The sequence below is a fragment of the Haemaphysalis longicornis genome, unplaced genomic scaffold (genome assembly GCF_048455015.1).
Source record: "Haemaphysalis longicornis isolate Haplotype H1 unplaced genomic scaffold, Haemaphysalis longicornis Haplotype H1 scaffold_10, whole genome shotgun sequence".
Taxonomy (NCBI): domain Eukaryota; kingdom Metazoa; phylum Arthropoda; class Arachnida; order Ixodida; family Ixodidae; genus Haemaphysalis; species Haemaphysalis longicornis.
In genome coordinates, this window is record NW_027526204.1 from 144,336,239 (window position 1) to 144,350,801 (window position 14,563).

General features: G+C 44.3%; 1 protein-coding gene across 1 annotated transcript; it reads left to right on the top strand.

Moving 5' to 3' along the window:
* Positions 1-1,666: 1,666 nt before the first annotated feature.
* LOC144159561 (sorbitol dehydrogenase-like) lies at positions 1,667-14,541 on the top strand. Its single transcript, XM_077691129.1, has 9 exons — positions 1,667-1,992; positions 2,092-2,125; positions 2,842-3,006; positions 3,261-3,420; positions 5,179-5,297; positions 8,295-8,360; positions 9,476-9,651; positions 11,087-11,208; positions 12,844-14,541. The coding sequence occupies exons 1-9, from the start codon at positions 1,930-1,932 to the stop codon at positions 13,001-13,003; spliced, it is 1,065 nt and encodes a 354-aa protein (XP_077547255.1). The 5' UTR covers positions 1,667-1,929; the 3' UTR covers positions 13,004-14,541.
* The last annotated feature ends 22 nt before the right edge of the window (positions 14,542-14,563 follow it).

Genomic DNA, 14,563 nt, shown 5'->3' on the forward strand with positions numbered 1-14,563 from the left:
CATGTATTTTATAACAAAACTCAGCGCACGGTTTCTCGCTTAACCTGGCATGTAGGAAGCTTCTGCTCTTTCGAACTGCTGTGTTATTACAATTCGTTATCTTAACCATCGTTCACGAACAAGCGGATCAATACAACTTTAAATGACATTTTACTCCTCGAGGGGCCCTTCTTACTGGTCGGGATACCAAACAACGGTCTCCATTTCCAGAATTTATCTGACCCCCATGTCACCGCGGCATCGACCCGTTCGTACAGTGCACCGGGTCGCGAAACCACCGAGAGGAAAACGAACCCGCAACCTGTCGATGGCGAAGCAGTATGTCGAAACCGGTATTCACATGGACACGAACTTCACTGTTTCCCACATTGGAACGGCTTGGATCGCTCCTGATGATCGAAACATCACGGGTGCGCTGCACCTTTATCTACCTACACCACATCAAGGGAAGCTGAAAGCTCTAACTTACAAGTCTTATCACTCGGTACGCATTTAGTTTTCAATAAGCACCATTTTCAAGATGAGCACAGTAATATAACAGTGTGTGCGTGAACGTATACGTGTCTTTCTTAGGGATGACCGCCGTCGACGGCCAGCAGAAACAAAATTTGCCCATGCCTTATTTCATCTAAATTGCGTGTCACCTTTTCGTCGGGGGCTAAACAAGTGGTAACATATTTTGAGGTCCAGATCATGCTTTGATCACGGCGTGCGACCCTGGCGGCAGTGATCGCGTGGGAACAGCACCATACTGGCACGTTCGTTTTCCAAAGCTTCGCGCTTCAAAGGAGGGCCGGAGCCAGTATTTTTTTTCAATGGGGGGGGGTTATGGACTTTGGGAAGGGGGTAGTTTTGCTGAAAGCAACAGTAAGTATTGCTTACGTGCTGCCTGGAAAAGATTTCGGAGGGGCTCGAACCCCCAAACCCCCCCTCTGGGTACGGCCCTGCTTCAAAGACACGCGTAGCTTCGGGTGTATTCGTTTTCGGTCGTGGAAAATGCATATCGAACCCTACCCATATAAGTCTCACCCTTTAAAGTAGGCTTCACTTACTATGCACGAATGCATTGCCGGGAAGACGTTTTTCGGGGCAGTACAGGCGCTTTTATAAAATGTGAAGGGCACATCAAACGTTAAAAATGTACAGACGGGGTTTTCCCGCCAAGTCCACAAACAAATTTCTATAAATTTAGGAAGGGCGCGAACAAAAAAACGACAACACAAGATCGCGGCGCAACTATTAACTGAACACTTATGCTATGCAGTAACAACCAGCCTTCATTCGTGTACGGGCTCTGAGCCTCGCTGTTGTTCCCCTTTTATTACAGTGCCTAGCACTATACTTTCGTATTTGTCACCGACTTCATTTCTGATTCTTGCTCGCACGTCCAGTGTTGGGCATTCTGGACCTGCAGCGCATGAAAGCGATGCTTCCTGTATCGATCCGGCGACAACAACAGCGACAACAGTGCCAAATGATCGCTTTCGGCGTCGTTATGCTAAAAAAAAAGAAAAAGAAAAGAAAGAGTTTCGAAGAAAGGTTTTCTTGCGCGCGCTGCGACATCTGGGTGTACGGCTTCGAAACCGCCAACTTGCGCGAGCGCCCTCTCATTTCATTTACCCAAATCGAAACCAAAACAGTCGCCACGTGACAGGCGTTCACATGGTTCACAAATGGGCGTTGTGTTGGCATGCGTGTTGTTGTAGAGCGAAGTAGCGTGCGTTAGTGCCGGCTGCAAAAGTGTCCTTGGTGTTTGGAGTACTCGGCTGCGGTTGGCGTGGTCGGAGTTCAAGAACCCGGGCTGCATATCGGTGCTTTTAGAGACGCCTATTTGCGATTAGGAACCCTGTCGGGACGGCTTGACCGCGGGCAACAAGGAGTTATAGGCGCTTACGTACTGCTGCTGAAAGAGCCGTCGTATTCGTCAAAATGGCTAGCATCAAGGCCGACAACCTATCCGCCGTGCTTTACAAGAAGGACGATCTTCGATTGGTACGTCTTTCACAGTTGTGCTTGCAATATTATGAGATCGCGATCAGCGCACCGTACGTTGTTCATCTCACAACTTCAATTTCTCATGGTAACTTTCAGGAGCAAAGGCCCATTCCAGAGCCTGGCGATAATGGTAGGTGTGTTTAATGCGCACTCGCAAGTAGTATTTCGACATCTGCAACTGGTTTACTTAATCTATATGCATGCATGGTCCCAATTAATTGAACTTTTCGCGCGGTTGTATCACGTGCTTCGTAAATAGCAGTTACGTTCTGCGCGTTCTCAAATAGCTTTTAACAAGTCACATGTCGGTGCGGCGCGTTTACGATGAAAACTGTGAACTTATGACTGCTGTTCTACTCGATGCAGATTAGAAGATTCTGAGAGCGGGGGGCGGAATTCTCAGTTTTGTCCATTCCTTGTCCAGTGCAGAGCAGCCCATTTCTAGTGTGCCGTGATTGGCTGAAAGCAGACCACCCGGATGTGACACTGCGCAAGCAAGGCGAGGCGTAGGTTTTTGTACGTGCGCGTCATTGGTGAAGGGCCGGACAAATGCTAATACGTCACAAATGAAAGGGGCGCGAAACGGACACACTCAGAATTTTGCTCCAGTGCAACAGAAAGGCTGGTGGCGGCGCATGCGTATGACGTATACATGTATACATAATACAGGTATAATCATACATGACATATACATGTGACATGTACATGTGATGTATACGTCAGTAAAGCTTCACGTGAGGCATGGTTGTGTTTAAGCTTACAAGTCTGTTGTGTTGACCGCTTTGCTTGATGCTACTTCTAACATCATGTACACAGATTGCACAATATATGCTACATCCACTGCAGATGTACAAATACAGATGCACTCTGTGGGCATCTGCGGCTCCGACGTGCACTATTGGGCCCGCGGTGCCATTGGACCCTTCATAGTGCGTGAGCCCATGGTCCTTGGCCATGAGAGCAGCGGAACAGTGGTCAAGGTTGGAAAGAACGTCAAGCACCTCAAACCGGGTGAGCGGTCCAGTCACAGAGCTCTCTCAAACAATAAGCTCTGCCTCGTAAGCCAGTGCTAGTTGAAATTCTTCCAAGAACACTGCTGACATGTTCTTCAACTAACCGCAGAAAAGGATGCAACAGCTGCGGCAAAAATAGTCATTTGTCAGGAGGTCCGTGACAATGAAAATGGTCACGTGCCTTCCAAAGAATCGGAAACACCAGGGCATGAGTGAGTTTGAATGGAGCATTCACGCCATTGCATTGTGCAGGTGACCGTGTTGCCATCGAGCCTGGCGTGCCCTGTCGTTTCTGCGATTTTTGCAAGGGAGGCCGTTACAACCTGTGCCCCGACGTCGTTTTCTGCGCCACACCGCCACACCACGGGACACTGACTCGATTCTACACTCACGCTGCCGACTTCTGTTACAAGTGAGACCAGCCCTTCTGTTGGGAATATTGCTGTTTGACTGTGTAGTCTCAGACTGGTTAATTAATCTGATAAGCCTGAGAGATGGCTGAAAGGTGTTTGTCTCGCAGACCCGGCCCTCACAACATAGGGTAATAACTTTTGTAATAACAAGCGAAAACGCGTAAACTGGAGGGAAGTAACTGTCCAGTGTTCTTGCCTCACATAATTGGTGCACAGTCTTATGGCACCTTTGTGTGGCTACCAGCATCTTTCAGTTTCCGGCCCGGTCATGCCAGGCATTCAGTGCATGTGATTGGGGTGTCTAGAGGAAGGCAGGCGAATATGGTGAGAGCTGGAAGCCAAATTGAGATTGTGATAAAATTGTGCAGAAATATTTTGGAATGTCCGAGAGCCCTAGAGAAGCCGAATTGAGATTCAGATAAAATTGTGTAGAAATAGTTTGGAATGTCAGAGAGCCCCCCAAAAACTTAAAAACCCTTTTTCTTTAGTTGGCTGGTAACCTGCATCTTCTTCTTCTTAAAGGAGCCATGAAGACAAAACACAAGTTTGGTTCATTCGAAAGGTTGCCTCGTTAGAATCATACTGACACCACTTTTAACGTACTCTTCGTTCAAATAAGCTATATAATTAGTGAAAAAGGGAATGGCCATGCGACCCACTAGCTCATTTCCCGCAACAGAACCTATGATGTCATATGAGCCCAGCTGTGCGATTGGCTGAAGCCGGCGAAAGCAAACGCAATTTAGGCAGAGCTTATAAGCTTGCCGAATGAGCTATTTGCACCTAAATGCAATGCATATCCATTTTACAGCAGTAAGACTGGTGCGGTAAACAACAAAAGTTACGAAAATCACGTAAACATAGAAGTACCGATGTGCACTGCTGTTGGTACTGGGCGCACTATGCTTGTTTTAGCTGCACAGCAGTCCAACGCTTTAGAGTTGTCTTATGCAACGCTAGCCGATTGGTGTAAGCGACATTGCCTTGTCAAGCATACCCCATGTTTCACGAAGCGATTACTTTCTACCATAACAAAAACGAGCCAGGTGTAAATACGGTCAAAAACGAACCAACGGTGGAGGGCTGAGTATGCTAGCGCCACCTGGGAGGTTTGACGGCAAGCAAGGCTGTAGAGCCGAATGGCGCAGTGGAAGTTCTTTTTGTATACGCGCTGTTATGAATTCATTGCAGACGTCACCAAAACACACAATTTGGCGGGATAATCAAAATTTTAACCCAAATTGATTAGTTTCTCGGTGAATACAGCATCATTTGCTTCCGCGCAAGCGCTGAGAATGCTATAAAACACGAAATCTTTTAAATAAAACCAACTTGTATTTTGTCTTCATGGCTCCTTTAAGCCTGGTTATGTCCACTGCAGGACGAAGGCCTCTCCCAAAGATCTGCAGCCACGCCTATCGAGTGCCTGAAGGCCGATAGAGCGATTGCAAATCATTGGGAGGTTTATAGCACATGTACTCAGTTAGGGTTGCTAAATTCCTGTCTGGTTAGGGAATGCTGTTTGTCTCCAGGGATCCTCACCTAGCATGGTTGAACCTATCTATTACAGCCTCCCGTAGTATCCGACGATGTTCTATATGGTATACCGAACCAGGCGGCATTTCGGACCTGGTACAACGCTCTAGAGGCATAGCATAGAAGGTGCATAAGTGCGCCTGCTCTATCATAGACCTGCATCTATCCTGTGTGTAACTTATAACGGTAACATGCGCGTGCATATGTCTGCATCCTCGCAGGCTGCCCGAGCATGTCTCCTTTGAAGAAGCCGCACTGTTGGAGCCGCTGTCTGTCGCTGTGCACGCCTGTCGACGGGCGAGGCTTCAGATTGGCCAGACGGTGCTGATATGCGGGGCAGGTGCGTGCTGATCCTTGTGTCTCCACCTTTTCTTTTTGACCCTGTGACTGATTTGGCTGTGTTTGTTTCAGTGTTAGCACTGACCATAGGCGGAGAGTTTTCATTTTCCCGAGGGGAGTGGTGGGGGGGCTCGGCCCCCCTCGACTTGCAGCCTATGATGATGATTATGATAAAATGTACCCATCATCATGTATATACATGCATGCATACATACGTACGTACATGCATGCATGCATGCATACATACATACATACATGCATGCATACATACATACATACATACATACATACATACATACATACATACATACATACATACATACATACATGCACGCGTGTTAAGGACATATTGGTAGGAATTAAGAAGAAGAAATAGACGTGGGCAGGGCATGTAATGCGAAGTCAAGATAACCGTTGCTCATTAATTGTAACAGAGTGGATCCTTAGAGAACGCAAGCGTGGGAGTGGGTGGCAGGAAGTTAGGTGGGCAGATGAGACCAAGAAGTTTGCGGGGATGAATTGGTCGCAGTTAGCACAGGACCGGGGTAATTGGAGATTAATGGGAGAGGCCTTTGCCCTGCAGTGGGCGTAGATAGGCTGGTGATGATGATGATGATGACATACACACATACATACATACATCTAGTGCACTTATTCTCCAATGGGAAGGATTCAAAGAAACAAATGGAAAATATGAAAGTAAGCATCCACATCTGTGTGAATTCAATGATGCAGTTTGCTTTTAGGCCCAATAAAATTTAAAGTCTCTTAAAATTTTATTGGGCCCCCGAGCCCCCCCCCCACACAGTCTCTACCTATGGCACTGACTGTTGTCATATTTCAGTGTTGCACACAAATGCTCATCTGTGCGCAACACTGGAAGCATGCTGACTTGTGCTAGAACCCGATTTATGCAAGTTTAATTACGGGAAAGAACTTCTCCTCTCCCATTATGTATGTACTATATCATTTTTATTTATTTATTGTATTTACTTGAATCTTACACTCCCTTATTTTTAAAATGCGTGCAATTTTTGCAACTTCAAAAAAAAAAATCACCAACGTGCAGTGGGCGCCTTTTTTCTGCGTCGTAAAATAAACATCCAGTTGCAATTTTTTTGTTGTTGTTTTGGAATGGCTACAGTGTGTGCAATCTTCGAAGTTTTATTCGCGCAAAAGTGTGATTATGGTTGCCCTGCCACGAGCACTGTTTTGGCAGGTACCTACTCAGATCTGACACACTTGCGATTGTTGGACATTTTCTTGGAAAGATGATGCGTGTTAGAATTGAGCAATTACAGTATATTCTGGCTGCTATAGACCTTTTTAACTTCTTTGTCCTGTCATCTGCCATCTGTATCAGTGGGCTGTGCTAGCGGCTCTATGATTGGCGCAGTCGACAGGAAAATGTAACTGAACATGCGCAACACAGCCCAGAACTTGTCCTGATCATATTACAGATTAATGGATGAAAAGGTTCATAGCCTGTGGGAATTGAAGACATCGACTTAATTTCTCGGCTTTCAAAGTCTGGTTTTGACAGTAGCAAACGGACAGAAACAAGATTCACTATAATAGAACTTTGGCGGTCGTTACAGAAGTACGGAATTCAGGATTCTCTAAACTAACCCAAGTGCATCTGCCTCCCCTTGTACAACTTTCTCAAAACAGGCTGCATTCACGCAGCTGTTGCATAGAGCAGAAATAAAATTTCTTTCGTTAAAAAACTGGACTTTTCTAGTGATTCCCCCCCCATGTTTGTTCTTGATAAAAAAAATTGTTGGAATGAAAAAAAGGTTTTGTCATCCAGTGATGGCGGACCATTGACATACAATTGGTAGACAAGAGGCAAGAAGTAATGGAGATGCTTTAAACCATTTTATTGCCACTTACGTGACCAGGAACTGATACTACAGTTGAGACTTGTTATAACGAACATTGATATAATGAATTATCGGCTATAGCGAACTAAATACAAACTTTGGTTGGCAACGCTTTATTTCAGTGACACTTATTGTTTGTGACGAAACCGAAACCGCTAGAGCTTCCCCCCGACATCGGCTGTATTGAAGTAAAATTTGAGGAAGGCTGATAGGCTACTCAGAAAAGCTCCCAGCGTCCAAAACTGCGGAAGTAGAAAAGGCCCTTCCATGTGTGGACAATGTGGAAAACGTCATCCTACTCGGGGCTGTGGAAAGCCGCCTGACGAAGGTCACATCCTATGCAAATAAATAAGAACTCGGGCCTGTTTAGTCGCGCACACTTTGTTCTGTTCTAATTTCACTTTCACGTGCTCTGGTCCATTTAGTTTGAAATGCTGCAAGGAGACAGAGACGGATTACCTTGTTTATAGTGGGTTTGGAGCCCAGCATGTAGTGTTTTTGTATCCAAAAGTTTCGCACTAGCCAGATTGCCCATGTGTTGAAGCCGAGTTTTACTCATACTGCTACAGCAAGTATCGGATATAACGAATGCGACAATTGGCTATATAACGCATACCGGATATATAACGAATATCGGAGAGAGAGAAAACACTTTATTTGAGCACTAGTTGGGCTAACGACGAGTGGTGACCAGCGCTTGGAGGGTGCCGGTGACCTGAGCTGCTCGTTCAGCAAGTCCATGCTGGACTTAAGGGTCCGAGCTGCATAACGCCACCTCCCAGTGCTCTTCAGAAGAGATCAGAGGGAATGAGTTGTGGGGGCATTGCCAAATGATATGAGAGACTGTTTCAGTGGCTCCGCAGTTGGGGCCACTGCGGTATATCCACAGTATATCTGCGGTATATCCATGGTATATCTGTATATATGTATATCTGTTTATCTGTATATCTGTGGTATATCCGCAGTCGGATATGTTTAGATATATCGGATATATACAGATATATCGGATATGTCGAATATAACTAACATTGGATGTATAATATCGGATATACTGCCCCATTACTACTTGGTTTTAATGAGGTTCGACTGTTCTAATTTTGTGCATCTACAACCAGGGCCTATCGGACTTGTGTGCCTCCTCACTGCCAAAGCCATGGGAGCCAGCAAGGTCGTCATCACTGGTGAGTGGTAACGCTCGTTTTCTCGGTGGCACCTCGACCACATTTATTTTATTAGTCAGCAGTGATGAGCTGAACGGCAAAAAAAAAATGCTAATTCAAATTTCGTTCGTTTTTTTTTCATCAGGAAATTGGGACATTTATAACCCCTGAAGCACAAAAGCTACAAGCCTGAAATAACTTGTATTTCACTTCTTGATTCATCTAGGTCATGGCTAATGAAGATTATAAGCAAATAGCCAGTAGTTTTCTTTAAAAAAAGAATCCTTGCGGAAAAATTGCAGAAACCCGTACAGCATGGGGTACTTTGTGATGTAAAATGTGATGTAACCTAATGTGAACAATTTTTATACATTGGGTTAAATCCGATTTGGCCTTGAAAGTTTCTCAGTTACAAAGTTATTTGTTGCCGCAAAATTGGCTATAGCCTGAAAATATATTCCGCCATAAAAATAACCTGGCAGCAATTTTTGCACTGAAAAGGTAACCTAGCTGTAATTTCTAAACCAGCTTTGTATGGCACAAAAACAAAAAAAAAAACAGATGACCACAGAAAGGCGTAACAGGCACAAGCCCAAACCCACTCTCTTCTAATCTAGATTGGATTGCTACCGTGGTGAATTATCATTACTCAAATCTGTTTACTTTGCTGATAACCCCCAGAAACTTTCTTGGAAGCAGTTTTGTTGCCTTTGCATGCTTGAAGGTAAAGCAAATGCGTGTATCTAAGAAAATTTCAACGCGTCCTGATGCCAGCCTATAGCAAGTGGCACACATTATTCTCGGTTGCAAGATGCGCTGTGAAAATATGGCCCCATCTAAAACAGAGATTTCATGAGTTTGGTGTCCTACTTTTCATGCTGTTCACTAATTCATTGGCGTACATTACTTGTCCAATTTTTTCGTGCCCAAAAGAGAATTTTTTTGTATTGGGAATGTATTTAATGAAACTAAAACTTCCAATTTCAGCAAGAAATTTCTAAAAAGCCAAGTTCCTCTTTGGTCGCCAACATTGGGAAAAAGTACCCTATTTTTCACCTGAATTTACAGCACTATAAACCTGAAAACGAAGGACTGTAATTGTATCTGGTGGTACAATGTTCTGCGTGTGGCTGCAGACATTATGGGCAACCGGCTGGACTCTGCGAAACTCCTGGGTGCCGACTTCACCCTCAATGTGGGTGGGAAGTCGGCACAGGAAGTACAGGCCCAGATTCAGCAGGCACTCGGTGACCTCCCGGAAGTCACCATTGAGTGCACCGGTGCCGAATCGTCCACTCAGCTAGGCATGGTGGTAAGATGTCCTTTCTTTTTCAGGGGTGAAGCCCCTTATGGGCTGGGGCTGTTGGCGTCTCCTGTCGTCGCCGTAATCGTTGTCTCATGTAGTCACGGTACTAAAACACCGGGAAACTTGTCTATGCCTCGCGCTATAATGTAACGCGTACTATAAAAACACCGGGACACTCCTTTACGCCTTGCGGTAGAGAGCTTTGTGCTTCAAAGACAAGAGACGGTTACAGCAAAACTGTATCCCTGTACCCCCCAACGGTTTCATCTCTGGGCAAAAATGCCAAAGCGCCGAGAAGACACTTATGCACTGCATGCTTCGCCCCTCACCAGGTTTCACGTTAGTGGAGATGGCCCGGGATTTTTCTTTCAGTTATCATTTTATTATTTTTAATTTCTTTAGGGATAGTACTGCGGCCAATTCTCTGGCCCTGGCAGGAAGGTCATTACAGAACGTGAGTGAAATAAATGGAATTTTGTCAAAAAGAAGCAAGATGTCAAAATGGATTATGCTAGCACAATGGGGAAACATAGTGTGAAAGAGAAAAAAAGACAGTAAATAGAAACAACCCTTTAATTGCCTTTTTAGTGGCTCTAGTATTTGATGAAACCAAGGCATGCGCTGCAAAAATGCCATTTCAACACAAACTCTGCATGTGCTCCTTACAGAAGAAGGCACGCAGAATTGGGTCTTACACTGACAGAACAAACAATAGTTAGCTAGTGAAAGGTAGATTTAATATACATGAGTACAGACAGAAAAAACAAAGACAGATCAAGTAGATTTTCTGTCTTTTGTATCATTTCCATTTGTTTTTGTCTGCATTCGAGCTTGTTTTTACCGGTTGCGTACCAACTCCCATAAATTGGAGCAGCGCGAACAGTTGTGTACAAACAGCCTGTGCAATAAAACGCAATCTACTTTGTAGAACCTCTGTTCTAAGGAAGGTGCAAGCTTGTGCAGTCACTGTTGTCTTTTAAGCATTGGAAACATGTTTAATGTAGATGCTGGGAGTGCTTAATGAGAGCAGCACCCCAGAAGCATATTTGCACTGAGCAGTAAAAAAAATGCAAGCGCACAAAGGCCTTCCACCACAAATTACAGAGCCATGCCAAACTTCACTTCGCAAGTATTCTGTATGTTTAAAACTGCAAATTGCACACTTGTTCCGTAACCTTTAATACATGTAGCCAGTGTTGTGCCAGTATTTTTTAGATAGCGGTGTTTCGGAATGAGTTTCAAGCAGGAATAAATGCGGATCTGTGTTTCAACGCAAATAACTACTGTGAAGCGAGGTTTTACGGTTGAATGAAACTGTTTAACTGCCCTGCAGAGTGCAGCATGGCTGTTGCAGTGCAGTCTTAATCAATTATAGCCTCGTAGCTGACAGGGTGCGGCAACGCTGTTGCTGTCATTTTTCGCTTGTCTGTGCTGTGTGCAGGCCACGAGGTCTGGGGGCACCCTGGTCTTGGTAGGCATGGGACCGAACGAGGTGACGGTGCCCCTGGTCGATGCTGCCTGCCGGGAGATCGACATCCGGGGAATATTCCGCTACGCCAACTGGTGGGTACTGTACGGACTGCGAGCATGAAAATTTTGCTGGGACAAACAACCGTGTCACTGCTGAACAGATTTGCAGAAGGATATTCGTTATAAAGGGATATCCTCATCCGCACCCCTTTCAGTAGTTATTTGAGACTTTGTGAGATAAAACTGCTACATTGTTTGCTGTGAGAGAAAACTATAACACTGTTCGCTTTTAAAGGAAGGTTTTTGTGTGTTGTTTTCTGTGGTGCTCCTAAGGAGTTGCACTAGAATGCAAAAAGTTGAATGTTTTGAGACTGTTGAACAGAATAAGGTTAAATTGGTTCATTCAAAAGAATGAATTCTTGGAGAATAGTGAACATTGATAATTATAAATCATGGTTTGAAGTGTCAGAAATTGCGAAATTAGGAAAACAAGAACACGAACAACAACAAAAAGAACAACAAACGGGGCTCCTCAGATACCGTAATCCCTCGTTACCTCGAAGTCGTAAAATCTGCTGAAAATTTAGAGATAAGTTAGATAAGTGGAGTTTTAAGTTAAGTGAATTGTCAAAAGTTGAGATAAGTGAGATAAGTGGAGTTTTAAGTTAAGTGAATTGTCAAAAGTTGATAGTTAGGTCACTGCAATAAAAACTAGTACTACTGCTAACAAAAGCTCACTGCAAATGGGAGCTTTTGTGATAAAGGCAAAAAAATTCGCAGGAAAAATGAATTTTTATTATTCTAGAATAAAGAACTGAATGATGCTGGCCTGTTTTGCGTTCGAATCTGGTCCCAGAAAAGAATTCTCAGCCTGCTCAATGCATTGCATCAATTGGTGGTCGCCACCACCACATTTAATCTTGTTGTGGAGCAGGCGCAGCATCTTTGTTATTTCTGCCGTTGTAGGCACTTCTTGAGGCTCCTTGTTGCCCACATGATCAACTGTGTCGTCCACACCTACCTCAACGATGTAGGCATCGGACAGCATTCGCGTAATGGAGACATTGCCCTCATACAGCGCGTACTCTGGGTAAATTTGCCGTTCATGACGGCGTTCGACGTGTAGTGCAAGCTAAGCTGTCAAACAGAGACCTAATCAGTTGCCTGCAGTGGATTTTGCTTTGCATCCTCTCTGTCAACGTTTCGAGATATTTGCGGTCCCCTGAAAAAAAATTTCGAGATAGAGGGCGGCAAATACATAGCACCTATGGGAGGTAAATGCACAGCGAGAAAAAGTTTCGACTTAAAGATATTTCGAGATATCCGAGTTCGAGTTAACGGGGGATTACTGTATTGGCATTTTTGTGTGTGTGTAACCTATGTCGTTTTCAGTAGGTCAGTGGTTGCAAAATTCATAAAAGGTTTAAGAAATCACCTTGCGGAATGCGGGCAAAAGTATTTTAACGAAGAACCATTTAGAAGCCTACGTGGAGTCTGACGCAAAAAGTGGAAAGCTTAATGTAAGCTCACATTTTGCATTTTGATGTTACCCTTCCCAAGAGGAGCAATGACAGCTGATGAAGTGCGGTCTCTTCACAAGTGCTTTGATTAAATTTTTGTGACTCCACTGTAGTTTACTAGTACTACAAGGTGGTAGTGTGTGTGGAAGACATGCCAAATTTTCGTCAGTTCTTCCAGACACTCTTGGTCGCAAATCTGTGCATGCAGTTACCCCACAGCGCTTGCCATGGTTGCCTCGGGAAAGGTGAACGTCAAACCACTGGTCACCCATCGGTTCAGCTTGGAATCGGCCGTGGAAGCGTTCAAGACTGCCAAGAGCGGCGCTGGTGGCGCCATCAAGGTCGTCATTAACTGCAGTCGCGAGTGATCCAAATCTTGAAGCGAGCCCAGGAAGTCTAGCTCGTAGGCTATATTAGCAGAGCCTCAACACTCACTGCAAAGCCTAACTTGTTTCAAGCGTTTCCATGAGGCGACTGGTGGTTGTAATACTGGTAACCATGTTTGCTTAGGTATTACACTTTTTCGAACAAAATGTGTTGTTGCCAAATATTCTGCGTAGGGGTGGCCTCAAATGCACAGTGCGAAAGTGCGGTGATTTGCACTTTTTGAGGCTGTGGTCGCACAATTTTTGACAGACGTAACAAACAGCACAAATTATTTTTGCCTAAAAGAACACCATTGTGGCTTTTCCCTTTTTATGAAGTATTTGCTTGAACCACGAGACTAAGGAAGATTACTGCTTGAGCACAGGTGATGTGACTAGCGCGCTTGTGACAGTCAAATAAATTTTCTGTGCGAACGCTTTTCCGTTATCTGTGTGCTTGCCGTTCACGGTAGTACGGGAATGCAAATACAAGAAATGCAAAAAAAAGGGTTACCTCTGTTTCCTTAAGGTATTCCGTGGCGTTTTCTAGTTACATTGTACTTGTGCTACTCGTTGTTTAAAGTGATTTTAGAGTTTCCCTTTTTAATCGCCTACAGACTGGAATGAGTGTGCATCATTAGGCCACGGTTGTTCCCCTTTGAAGTGGTTTTTATATTTGTTGGTTGTATCTTTTAATATGCTACATTGAGCTCGGCTTCGACAATCCACTTCTTTAGTCTCGCAGCACAAGCAAGTATTAAAGATCGAGAGGGCTGCAGTGGTCTTCTTTGACAATTATTTCAGCTTTTGAGTTTTACCATTGTTGTATTGCTATAAGTACTAACGTGGGCTATTTTGGACGCACAAGCTATTTTACTGGCTTGCTCTTTTTTAGCGCCCATTTGGCGACATGTTTTGCCCTTGTGATTACACTACACCACCAGTGTACACTACACCAGTGTAGTGTAGAAGTGTTGCTTTTGTTGCGTAGTGATTGAGTTGCAATACACCACTGGATTTCTAGTTTATATATAGACACATGCAGTTTTAACGACCGGCCAAGCTGATGTGGCCAGTGGGCTATCTGGAAGGGTCGTATTTTTTGTAACTTGCTCAATAACTATTTCCCAGTGTATTTTTATTTGTATAGGGGTATTTTAAATAGTACACTGAAGAAATATCGCCAAAGCTATATGTTATTGCCTGTGGCAGGGACTGCTTTTAGCTTGGTAACGGGGCCGTTAGTGTAACTGGGTCCACTGTGGTAATTTGGTGGTTTTGAAGGAATGAGCCTTCTACACTGGCGTGAATGACCTTGTTTGCACTATATTTTTATATTTTGATTACATTTTTGTAGTGGAAAATGTGTTTTATAACACCCTGAGTGCTATTACCTATATACAAGCAGCAGTTGCATTTTATAGTCTACAAGAAAAGCTTGTGAAGCATGTGTGATTTCACTTGGAGTACTGGAATTGAGAGCTGTCGCGGGTATGTGCAGGGTGTGTTGTGATAAATAAAGCTCAGCCACGTCATTTGTACTCGAAGGCTTTATTGAGAGAC

Coding starts and splice junctions, on each gene's coding strand:
- LOC144159561 (XM_077691129.1), top strand. CDS start 1,930: ATGGCTAGCATCAAGGCCGACAACCTATCCGCCGTGCTTTACAAGAAG. Junction 1,993..2,091: donor AGAAGGACGATCTTCGATTG/GTACGTCTTTCA, acceptor GGTAACTTTCAG/GAGCAAAGGCCCATTCCAGA. Junction 9,652..11,086: donor CCACTCAGCTAGGCATGGTG/GTAAGATGTCCT, acceptor TGCTGTGTGCAG/GCCACGAGGTCTGGGGGCAC.